Source organism: Syngnathus acus, chromosome 12 (genome assembly GCF_901709675.1).
Source record: "Syngnathus acus chromosome 12, fSynAcu1.2, whole genome shotgun sequence".
NCBI lineage: Eukaryota > Metazoa > Chordata > Actinopteri > Syngnathiformes > Syngnathidae > Syngnathus > Syngnathus acus.
The window spans coordinates 5,894,562-5,906,698 of NC_051097.1; the positions used below are offsets into that span (position 1 = coordinate 5,894,562).

Below are 12,137 nucleotides of genomic sequence, written 5' to 3' on the forward strand. Positions count from 1 at the left end.
TCGCCTCCAAAGGGTTACAAACAAGCTGGTAGCCAAAAATTGCCAATAGAGGTGCACACAAGCCATTAAATTAGGCCAAAGTAAGATCTAAATAAGGTTATACTATTTATGTTTACACACAACACTTATTCAAGTCTAAGTATTGTTTTGTGCTTTGTTTTGTGCAGTCCAGTTTTTAACTCAATTTGGGTTGTTTTTAACCCACCAGTAAGAGTGGTCCTTATCATGAATAAACAATATAATTCGTCAGATGATATGGACGCTGTATGCACTCTAGAAATTAGGGTGTAAAAAAAAAAAGCCCGTTGTGGGTCAAAAATGGACCAACAAAACTTTTGGGGTTGTTCATTTAACCCCAGAAGTTGGTTCAAATGAATAAACAACCCTAAAAATAGCAACCAACCAACAACCCAATATTTTGGGCTGACTTGTCCAAAAATAACCCAATTTTAGGGGTTTTGTACAAATGTAGTCATGTAGAAAAAGCCTACTAGATTATTTGAACTTTATTTATTTCGAGGCACTTTAAATTGTTGCAGGTGACCGGAAACCAAACGCATTTATCATGAGATTGAATGTGATTGGTTAAATCTGAACAGAGCCACAACCTCAGTTGCGCAACCACATCTTTATTTGAATCTCGTTTTCAATTTTATTTGCTCTCTTGAAAAGATTAATTTCCAATTGAGTTGTTGTCACTCACATTAGTGATGGGAAAACATTTGAAATAATGTCTTGGTTTTTCTTTTCTTTTGTTTAACATAAAAAAACTTTTGTATTTGAACAGGGGTGTGTAGACTTTTTTTAATGCAAATGTACTGAATAAACTGCATATATGGATCATCTGAAAATATATGTTCTAAAAGGCAAATTGGGCAGAGTGACCTGCGGTGTAAAAGACCCCTGTTGCCTCAACAGCCCTTTTATTTATTCTTTGGTCCCACCTCAGCTCACCCTCACTTGGCTCCGGTCAGGGTCGATCAATACTTGCCCTGCCGCTTATCACTAATGGGCAACCAGCTGTTTGTCTACATAAAGACTTGCACCGGGCACGGACCTCCCTCGGTTCCCCGCCTGCCCTGTCAGCTTCTGGACTTTTACCGTTTTGGAAAGCTCCCGGAAGGTATATGAAGACTGTTGGACACGGCTGGAACAGGAGTCAGGAAACGACCGTCATCCAGTCCAAATAAAGGTGAGCACAAAATTTGATTGATCCACAGGAACATGGTCTGGGAATTCCACAGATGTCACGGCTTGACCCTGCTGCGAAATGGTAACTTTTCTGGGTAATCCCTCTTATTTTCTGAATCTTTTTTTTCCCTAGTTGCCTGATGGCAGATTTTTATGACTGATCCCAGAATTCATCCAACCGCCAACCAGCATTCGTCCTCGAGAGCTGTGGAGTGTGACAATGGTGTTTGTGTCCTGTCAATCAAACGCCATCATCACACTAAATAGCTACAGGGTGGAAAAAACACGAATCGGACCGCCCCTGATTTTCTCAAAATGGCTACCATAAAAAATCTTTAGCCTTGATTAATGAATTAATTTTATATAGAATTAAAAATGAAACACTTTACATAATTTAGATAATTTTCTCAAAGTTGTTGATTGAAAATTTTACAATGAAAGCAGACAATCGGGACCCCCTCGTGGAATTTTGTGGTGTGAATACATACAGTAAAAAATAAAATGCACCCAAGATTTTGTGACATCATTTATTTTGGCGTCTGGCATTTTGGTTCAAAGTGACCATTTTAAGGTCATTATTGAGATGTCCATCAAAGAAAAAGTTTCATGACTCAACATAAAACACAAAATGTTAAAACTGGTAAATCAGGATTGTCCATTTCCTGTCATGACTGCATATCTCAAGTTTTCAACAATCAAGAAAAGCACGTTTTATTCCATGTTTATTGCATTTCTACGAATTAGAACAAACTGCCCATGGGTAGCAGGTAGCCCCTCCCCATGAGGTTCACGTGAGTAACCTGCGATCCAGTTCTAAAAGTAGCCCATGGATAAAAATAAAAATTCAACAACTAAAAGCATTCACACTGAATCCATAAATAACAACATACAATACGTCCTCTGCTCTCTATTTCACATTCAACAGTGTTTCCACCAATAAATTAATTAACCAGTTCATTAATTTAATGAACACACACGCTTGGAAACATCACAAAAGTAAAAAAGAAAAGTCAGTGTAAGACAAGTTCAAGACCCCAAATCGAGTCCAAGCGTTTCCTGGTGTTAAGACTTGGCCTTCAAAGTGGGCCCAAATATTTTCTTTTTGGATCCTGTTGAAGGCTGTGCTTTGCTTCTGGGAGTGCAGGCTGTTTTTTTGGCCACTTTGGGTTGCAGGGAGGTCAGGCCAAGGATCTCGCAGTACGCGTTGCACTGGTGCAGAACTTTGAACTGCTCGATGAACGAAGTGGCGCAGTTGCCCTTGAAGCCCTTGTAGCTGCAAATCAAGTCAAGAAATTGTCTGTTAATATCCCTCAGATTTTTAAAAAGTCTTTTCGATTTTTTACACTTACCCTTTCTTGCAGGTGGCTATTCCAACATCAGTGAGTTTCATTCCGACCCCTACAAAACATAACGTTATTTGGGGATTTACTATTAGTGGACTATTTTCTCAAATGCTTTTACCCACGTGATTGCCCACCTTGCATATCAGTAACAAGCAGGTTTCCATCTGTCCGTTGGTAAACCCAATGCTGGAAGGTGCAACACTTGCGTCCGGCTTCCGAGTCCCGCCTCAACAGGTTGATCTCTTTTCCGTCTTTCACCGAATACTTGACGAAGTCGCCTATCAGCTCCTCCTCAAGTGTGGCGTAGGGGATGTCGCTGGACGGCCGGTGAACCAGGTAGATGGGAATGATCCTGTGTGAAGAGAAGGAAAAGACAGATTTAGTGTTGACTTGCCGGCATTAATTGCGGCCTACACTTTAAGTGGCCCCCGATTTATTTAGAAAATGAAAATGGAGCTGCCCGCGACCCTCGTGAGGAGAAGAAGTTCAGAAAATGGTTGGATGGATGGAAAATGATGCTGAGCCATTAAAACACGTAATACCAATTTTGACCACAAGACGGCAGTAATTGCTCATCTGCGCCTCCAAGTCCGTAACTATAATAGCGAAGAAGAATGTGCCGCGAACTCTCCATTCGACAACACCGATCTCAAAATATACAAACAACGGTAGAATTCTGTTTCTTCATAGCGTTGAGAGTTCGTTTAATGTCTATGAGGGTTAAATACATTCGAGTCCTCCAGAAAAATAAATATATTCAAGGCTTAATAGTGTTATAAACGCGTATGGTTGCTTAATTGGACGAGCGGATTCCCACTAACTTTTCACTTTTCACACAGGTGAGTGAGCCAGACTTGATTTGGGGATGTGAAATACATACGAAAAAACGTTTAGTTGTATGATGTGAAAATATTCGAGTAAGTAGGTTTTGTGACAAATATGTACAAAATGAGGTCTTTCGGTTAATGTTGGTTTGCTGTTCATGTTTGGATGGGAATACAGTACGCCATTTATGCGAGAGCCCTTTCAGTGCGGGACAGTATATGGTTATTTTTTGTAACTTAGCAGTTGTATGCCTATGGAAAAAAAACGTCCGTATTACAAATGGCATTTTTGTCGTAAATGTGATTAGAAAGTGTAACCCCCTTCGTTGCCCATCCCTACACTAGTGTTACCACACTTTGACAATGTTGTATTGAACATTTAGGTACAATACATTTGCATTTAATCTATAAGAATAAAACCAAACTTGGAGTGGTACAGTGTTTATGTACAGTCACTTATGTGCTATACATTTTAACTGAATCATTATAGTATTTTTTGCCCCTATATTAAGTGTTACGTTAATGTTGAACTATAAACAATGTTACATTGGCTTGCAATAATATTAAAGAGAGTATAGAATAGACTTTTTGGGAAATAAAGCTTCTACCTCATTTTGAATGAGCAGTCCTACTACGCCACTCCATTTTAACATGGTGGTAATAGGAGAGCCAATACTTTTTTAAAGTGGTACTAGGTGTAAGAAGACATATCTGACTTCATGTTTTGTCATTTGGAATGTGTAAATCATCTCCACTTCCATCCATAATGTAACACTGTTGCGATAAATTTATAGTAGATGTAAAAATGATCAACCCATGGTGGCGTGGGCCGGTTTTAGTCGGAAATTTGATGGGTTGTTACTTACTCCGGGACATCTCCGAAGGCGTCGATGGACTGGGCGATGTCGGTGTACTCTTTGATGTACTCTCGGGCCGTGTTCTGAACGTGACACTCCTGCATGACACATTAGCACATGCTAATAATAGAATGATTGTGAAGCCAAGCATCATATCACATTTTGGACTTTAATGTGGCATGTGACATGATTTATATATTGCAGAAGCATCGACGACAGTGACAGCCATTTGTAACATAAGTGGCTGCTGAAAATGTTCTGTATGTATCACACTTAAAACGAAGGCCAACGCACGTAACAAAATAAAGTACTGCACTGGATGTGCCAGACAATTATGGTACTTAATGTAATAACAAATAATATTAAAATTTATATTTAACAAAGAGAAGTCAAATTTGAGACAAAAAACTCACTGTAAAAAAATACAAATACGCATTTTTGAATCAGAACTATATTAAAAAATATTTAATTCGATTTACATGTGTTTATTAAGTTGCTAAACTATTCAATGACTACATTTAATTTGAAGTGGTCAGTGTGCTGCTTACTTCAACAGCCAAAGTGTAATTCCTTTGAACCAGCTCGTCATTGTTCTTGGTCCCGTAGCTGATGGAGTTGTGCACCTTCAGCACGCATGAGGGTCCTGCCAGCAGGAGGGGCACCCCACCGCTGCGCAGCCTGGTGCGAAACGCCCGCCGGTGCATGCCCTCCCCAAAGTGGGCTTTCTCTGTGACTATGCTGACGGACTGGTTCTCGCTGAAGTACTGCTCAGAAAGGAAGTGGTCTTTGAAGAGCAGCTGGGAACACTGGACGTCCTCCACCTCTGAGCCCACATCAACGGCGACGGCTGGAGAAAAGAAGAACGGTAAGAAAGGAGGAGTATAGGGAATTTTCAAACAGTCGATGGTAACTCACGTGTGATGTTTGGCGGCGGCGGGATTACAATCTCACGGAGCACTGTGAAGAAGTGACAGTCAATTGAAAGTTCTAGTTAAATGTTTTTACAGATTTACCTCAATGGGCAGTGTTTCCAAACCAAAACAGCATTTACTTTGTGAAATTAAACTCATATTTTAAAGGCACCACTCTATACAGAAATGATGATCTCATGTCAATCTACTCACCAAATATACTCATAAATAACCGTTGCCTGCCAGGACTTCTTCTGTTGTATAAATGGTAATTGGTGGACAAACAGTTTGAATCTACTTGCTGCCTCCTAGTGGAAGAGTATTTAACTGTAAATGAACAATGATACCTCATTTTTCAGAACTAAATTATATTTATAGGAGCAATTAAGATTCATTTGAATAATTTCCCAGCCCAGTGGTTTGGAATCACTGTCACAAGGTCTTGCGAGTCCTAACCTTCATAAGTGAGCACGTAGTCGAGCGTGACGGAGCCTTGCGAACTGCTAAGACAGCACTGGTACTTGCCCAGGTCTTTGTGGGAGGCGTTGGGGATGGTCAAGGATGCACGACTCGCGTCCCCTGCACTTCAGAGACAAATATGACATCACAAAGGGAGAATTTTAAGGACTGCACCAATTCCAGTGCCCATCAGGTTGACTTCTGCATTGGAATTAGTGGTGGTAAACTTTACTCTCATTATTTAACATGATCTGTGTTATCTTATGCAGCCCATTAATTGTCGTTTTCAATTTTCAAGTTATTCTGCAGCCCGTTTAGGCATGAAACATTACTGGTTGTAAAAATGTTCAACAGAAAAATATATTTCTGTCTTAGTGGTCACATAAACTCAACATTTGATTTGATCATGTGATCTTTTCTGCAGCCAGTAAACAAACAGCGTAAGTGTAATATTCTGGAAAAATCACACCCGAATATTAACTCAAACAATTGATCTTCCTTGGCAGAGGTAAACAAGTTGAACTACCTTCGCTTGACTTCCGCAAGGACAGCACCTTCTCGCTTCCAAGTGATGGTGTGCTCGCCCGAGATGGCACTAAACTGACACCACAGACTCAGACTTTGTGGTTCGGCGCTCACGGACGCCGGCTGGATAGGTTGTGTCACCTTCGGCTCTGTAAGTCAGAATTTCATTTATTTTTTTAATTGTCCCAGATCAAACATTTCTGTTGTTTTTAAGCACAAGCTGAGCCACTAAAAAGTATATTTTACTTTCTGTTACAATTTCTTGTGCAATCCGTTCAGGCAGAAAACAATGCATTAATGAGTTTTGTAATTAGTTTTTGGTTAGGAATTCCACCAGTAAATTCCACTTTTATTATTTAGCCTGAATGACAACATTAGTCCCACACCCTCTTTCCAACATTTATAGGACAGGGGGTCCTCGGTTTACGACGGTCGAGGTACGACACGCGTCTCATATATTTAAAGCGTTTTTTCGACCTAAGCGGTAAGCGGAAGCATCATAAAGGTAAGATTTGTTACGCGTGCGCGAACTAGTTGCTGCGCGCGGCGGAAGAATACACCGCGAAAGAGGCTGTGGACCGAAGAAGACACAATTTTTTGACTGTTGCGTCGTCTCTCTCTTGCAACGCCACTTCCAGTGTTCAAGCCAACCACAGGAATAAAGGTAAGGAATTGTTTTCTCTTTTTTTACTACTGAACTGTCTCATTTTATTACTGTTCCGACTTACACCGAAATTCAGTTTACGTCGCTGCGTAGGAACGGATCGATGTCGTAAACCGAGGACCCCCTGTATATCGGACGCTTTTGGTTACTGCTGCAGCCTAATTGCAACAACAAACCCTTTAATTATATTTTACATGTATGTTTACAGCCAGATTGAAATTATTGCTAGCTGTTTGGGCACAAAATGTGACTTGAACAACCCCTTTAATTTCAAACTAGGGGAGATCATTTATTTAAGTTATCTAGCAGTGAATGGCTATTGAACCATTTATGCTGATCAGAGCAGCACATTATGGTTACAAACCTTGGACATGTATTTTCTTAAAAATCCCACAGCAGTTTTTTTAGGAGCATATTTAACTTAATATGTATATGCAATGTTTTTTCTATTGATCATTTTGTGATAATTTTATGGTGTAAATTGAAATGTATCCAAGTCTTACCTTCCTTGTGTGTACTTATGGTGTGTTTGACCACCTCGCTGGATGCCTTCTTGCTTGGCGCTTTGACATCCATCTTCTGTCTCTCAGCCACCTTCACCGAAACAGAAACACTCTCCTTTGAGTCCAAAAGCTTTGCAAATTTGTCCTTGGACAGGCGACGCTTTTTAAAGAGATCATCATTAGTCGGTTCGCGGGTATTTTTGTGTTCTGCGTTTTGGTGAATGTGTTCTCCCCGGGAGGGTTTCGAAACTTCTAGGTGCTTCTTATCCCTTGCGTCCTTGTGTGATTTGCCGTGTTCGGTGCTCATCTTGGCCTCGAACATTTCAATCCGTCCTTTAGCACTCTTCGCTTTTGCGTGAAGCTCCGTCTCGACCGGAGGCTCTGCTGCAGTCTTCGCTCCGCTCGCATTGTGGTGGTGTTTCTTTTTCTTCTTGCTGTGCGACTTGGCAGTGTCGGCAACCAACGTCTTCTCTTCGACACGCTGACAACTTGAATTTTCAAGGGTTTCTTTTGGTCTGCCGATTGTGAGGTGAGCTGAGTTCTCCTCTTTCTTGGGAGCAGTAGTGCTCTGATGATGGACGGTGGATTTGTCCTTCTTGCAGCGGTGTTTGCCCTCGCTCTTATGGGCCATCTTTCCTGATGCCCCATGATTCGGTTTTGATTTAGCCGCAGCGTCTTGGTTGCTTACTTTTGCTGTGTTGGAAACATGCGACTCATCGAGAACGGTGTGGTTCTTCTCCGGGATAACTGTCAAGTTGGAAAGTTCTTTATAGAGTCCGTGACCCTCCTTGTCTGTCGCCACCTCGTGGCATAGCGGCCAAAGAGTCCACGTTCGAGCATGGGCATTATTGAAAGTCCTCAATTGATCTCCTTCCAAACTACTCCTGCGATACTCCAGGGCAGACCTGACCTCAAGAGGAGCAACGGGCACAATAAAGTTGGGACACCCACCCTGGCTTGCTCCACCGGGGTCTGTCAGAGTGTCAGGTGCCGCATGCCCGCCACCATTAAACACTGGCACATGCGGGTTCATTGCGTCTTCCTCAGAAGCTCCGAGTCCATTACAGTCAATATCTGTTGAACCGGTGATTGGATCTTTGCACTGATTGGGTGGAGGGTCGGGCTGGGAGACGCTGTGATCCTCTGTCACCTTAAACCACCCATCTCCTGACAACTGGAAATAACAAAGTAAATGGTATGATTAGTTGAGAACAATATGGTGATCCCTCTCCTCGTGTGTTGAATTCTTCTGTCGCCTGTTTAATCTCCCACCCCAACGGCTCAATTATGGACAACTGTTTTCCCAATGAGGCACTGTACAACTTATGACAGTTCCAAACTAACTGAGACTGAAGATCCAAGGACAGATTTGATATTTTTCTCAAACCTAATGAAAACTGGTCACGTACCTTCCCGTTGATCCACAGAGATACCGACCCACACACAAGACCGTGCGTTTAAATCCAAGCCCGTCGGCCATGTGTGCTGCACACAAGTGGCTCTAGTCTACAGCGCACTGACCGACAACCAATGCGGGACCCCTTCTTGGTCCTCGCCTTTTCAGAGGGGAGTTGTGTTAAAATCGACAGCTGTGCTCAACTCCACCTTCCTCACACACCAGAGATGCATGCTATTATCATGCCTGTCCTGGGCTATTATTAGGCTCTTCTCATGCCCTTCCCTCATTTTCTTTCACCCGTTACTCCCGCACAGCATAAGCCAAAACGAGGCATCCTGCCAAATCTTGGCGCTCGATCTTGGCAAGGGAGGGTGAAAATATTTGGATAGCTATTTTACATTGTGTTCACCTCCGTGACCACGGTGAGATGAGAACGTTTGCCCTTATGACTGCCGGTTAAATGCCACCGTACCGCACTTTGTGTTCATCTGTGCGTATAATTTTATTAGTATGTCTGGGACGTGATTACTTCCCATTCATTACACGTTAGTGTGTGCAGGATTATGATTATATTGCTAAACAATTTAAACAATCAGGGGTGTTGCATTGGATAATGAAGATGAAGTGTACTTAATTCCTTGGCTGGCGATAGAATTCAAAATTGATCTTAAGTCGTCCTACCTGTTCAGTTGTCAGCTCAGCAGGTTGTTCAGTCTCATCTACGTCCTCTACTATCTTCAGTACGATCTTGTCTTCTGTCCCTGAAAACTGGACGAATTGAGGAAGGTCCATTTCCTCAATGGGAGTCCATGCAGGGATGAGGCTGTTCAAGTCACAGCCAAGTGGAACCAGCGATTGGTTCTCGTGTGCAAAGTTGTTTACGGCAGGTTCCTTTGGTTTAAATTGATTGTCAGTTGTTGACTTTTCAAGAGATTGGACATCATCTCTAATTTCTGGTTGGAAAGTGAAGCATTCCTGGATGGATTGCTCTTGGATGGTTTCTCCCATTGGCTTATCCTGGACTCCCATCCTTCCGTCCGTCTCGTTATTGGGCTTAATGTCGGCTAGCGCTTCAGTCAAGGCGTCTATCTCGGCTCCTATCTCTGAGAAAGCGGTCGTGAGCTCCTGCCTTGGTGTGCCGATGACGTTCCAGTCAGAGAGTGCGCTGGCCCAGCTCTCCACTGAGGACCACCTCTCCACTGGCGGCCTCCAACCCTTGTTGTCATCTCTGCCCCAGCCAATCCCGTCACTGCTGTAACCCGACCCCCAAATATCTTCCAAAGATAAGTCGCTGGAAGCGGAAGTAGGTAAAACATCCGTCTTATCCAGATACTGGCAGGCATCCACCCACAACTCAATAGGACTGACGCTCCTCGGTGTTCGCGGAGTGATCCGGGTGACCTCAGCAGGTGGCTTTAGCCCTGACTCAGACTCTGCCGTCACCCAGTCTTTATACGTGGTGGGACTGTGTGTCCCGCTCTTGGCTGAATCACAGCACGCAATGGGAGAGGCGTCATGATTATTATCAAATAGTCTGTTCTGCGGCGCAGCTGCACTCAGGACAAAGTCCCGAGTGTCATTTTCAAAGATGTACAAGTCCGACATGAAGCCTGTGGCTGAGTCAGTGTCCGAGCTGTCTGACAACGACCTCTGATAGTTGGTCTGACGGCGCTTGGAACTGAGGCCAGAGGCGCTGGAACTCTCCAGAGTTGGCGACTCCATCCTGAATAGGTTTCTTGTATCTGGTATTTGAATGGGGTCAGTGCAAATCTCAGAAACATGTGAGATAAGCCCCCCAGGTAGGTAGGGTAGCGGGGGTTCCGATTGGTCCAAAAGAGAAAAATAGCCAGAATCCTGACTAATTTGAGACTCAGGCATCACAGTTGGTGACTGTCTTTGTTCGTCTGCGGCGATCAGCGTCAGATCCATCGATCCAGCTGGTTTTCACACCTCTTAAATTGCCGTCTGCCTCCTCCTGCATGGAAATGCATGGCAAGATGACAACTTTTTCTCACAAAAAATGAATAGCCAAGATTCTAGGCAGTTTAGCTAACCAATAATATACCATGCTGCCCTCAAAAGTAAACGTAATCAGAATTTTGAAATGCCATCATACTATTTCTGTATAATACATTTCCAATAGTAGTGCACTTTAGAAAACCCACAATATTAAGTTGTAGAATTTCATTTTGATTGAAATTATTGATTCTTATTTTAATCCCTCAATAGTCAACAATATCACTTTATATAAAAACAGTTGTGCCAGGTGCTTTTGATATTGCCCTTCAATTTGATTAAATTTGGTCAAAAAGTTCTGCACTTCTGCGCTGCAAGCCTACATGTGAGTGTTTCGTAGCTGTAGGTGGCGATATGAGGTGTTGAAAGTGGCTCTGTTGATTTACACGAGTGCTCGAAGGACTTACTGGTGGCAAGGAGGCTGGAAAAATACCAGGCCATCTTCACCCATGGCCTGCATTTGTCACATACTCTGTGAAGGGCACCTTGCTTCAAGCATGCTACATGACAACAACAACAACACACTAACATGCAAGAGCTTAAAGGGACACATTGTCTTTAATAAGCCCTCATCGCAATTTGCACTATTTAGTCCTGGGCCCTATGCAAGCTTTTATGTCTATATACACCTCTAAAAAGGAGAAAATGTCTTTACATCCCAACTCAAACATAATTTACAAGTGGGTCAATCATAAGCAATATTGTTATTGACTGATAAATGCTGAATTCCTTTTCTTTTTGCACAGCTGTACCAAATATCAGAGAATAGTTCTTTCCAGATAAGGCGTGATCTTTGTTTAGTTATTTACTTAGTATGTATTAATATTTGTTGTTGTCCTTGTACTTTGTAATTATTATTATATTAAGTTGTAATCATGCATTTTCTGTTTTGCTTTTTACCCCTATCAGTTGTGGAGTAATCATGTCTTAAATTGTTTTTTAAAAATCCAGACAAACTCAAACAAAGGAAAAAACTTTGTTTTTCTTTTATTATAGTTAGTAGGATCTGAAAGGAACATTTTAATACATTTGAGCAATTTAAACAAATTGAATTCAGATCAAATCCGTTCCATTTGTTTGGGGGAAATAATTTAGATATTTGTTGATGCACCCACATTATTTATATAAATATTGATATACATATTGTATCTAAGTCATGCAGTATTGCACACCGCTTCAAACTACACGAAAAAGTTTCCAGAGATGACATTTAAGCAGCGAGTGATTATGATGGAAAGTCCATCAATCAATCATAAAAGCTTGTGCAACAATTTAAATCCTCTGTCAGCCAAAATACCCCATGGGCCATTTTGGAAGCAACAAGCCTGTGGAGTGGTTTCAAGGCTAATAAAAACAAACAGGCCGCAAAGTACGTACCTCTCCCATAGACGTGCTTGAAGATTTAAAGCTGTGATGCACCACTTGAGGGTGAACTTTCCTTCAAA

The 12,137-nt window shown here is 42.0% G+C and overlaps 1 protein-coding gene and 1 long non-coding RNA gene across 3 annotated transcripts; one reads left to right on the top strand and one right to left on the bottom strand.

Moving 5' to 3' along the window:
- The first annotated feature begins 1,014 nt into the window (after nucleotides 1-1,014).
- LOC119131489 lies at nucleotides 1,015-1,910 on the top strand. The gene is made up of 2 exons (XR_005099676.1): nucleotides 1,015-1,192; nucleotides 1,325-1,910. It is a non-coding gene; the product is annotated as an uncharacterized LOC119131489 (long non-coding RNA).
- Nucleotides 1,705-12,127, bottom strand: alpk2 (alpha-kinase 2). Of its 2 annotated transcripts, none has more exons than XM_037265979.1 (11): nucleotides 12,070-12,127; nucleotides 9,358-10,651; nucleotides 7,278-8,451; nucleotides 6,112-6,259; nucleotides 5,583-5,710; nucleotides 5,131-5,172; nucleotides 4,794-5,062; nucleotides 4,225-4,313; nucleotides 2,669-2,886; nucleotides 2,541-2,589; nucleotides 1,705-2,464 (listed from the first exon to the last, which is right to left on the bottom strand). In XM_037265979.1, the coding sequence occupies exons 2-11, from the start codon at nucleotides 10,603-10,605 to the stop codon at nucleotides 2,254-2,256; spliced, it is 3,576 nt and encodes a 1,191-aa protein (XP_037121874.1). In that variant the 5' UTR covers nucleotides 10,606-10,651; nucleotides 12,070-12,127; the 3' UTR covers nucleotides 1,705-2,253. The 2 variants fall into 2 exon arrangements, with proteins under 2 accessions (XP_037121874.1, XP_037121873.1); XM_037265978.1 differs by having other exon boundaries at nucleotides 4,764-5,062.
- Nucleotides 12,128-12,137: the final 10 nt, after the last annotated feature.

Bases quoted from the DNA above. Each gene is read 5' to 3' on its own strand.
- alpk2 (XM_037265978.1), bottom strand. From the start codon at position 10,605: ATGGATCTGACGCTGATCGCCGCAGACGAACAAAGACAGTCACCAACT. The intron at 4,314-4,763 runs GTAAGCAGCACA...TGTGTCATGCAG, and splicing joins ATTACACTTTGGCTGTTGAA to GAGTGTCACGTTCAGAACAC. The intron at 2,887-4,224 runs GTAAGTAACAAC...CTCTTCACACAG, and splicing joins GCCTTCGGAGATGTCCCGGA to GATCATTCCCATCTACCTGG.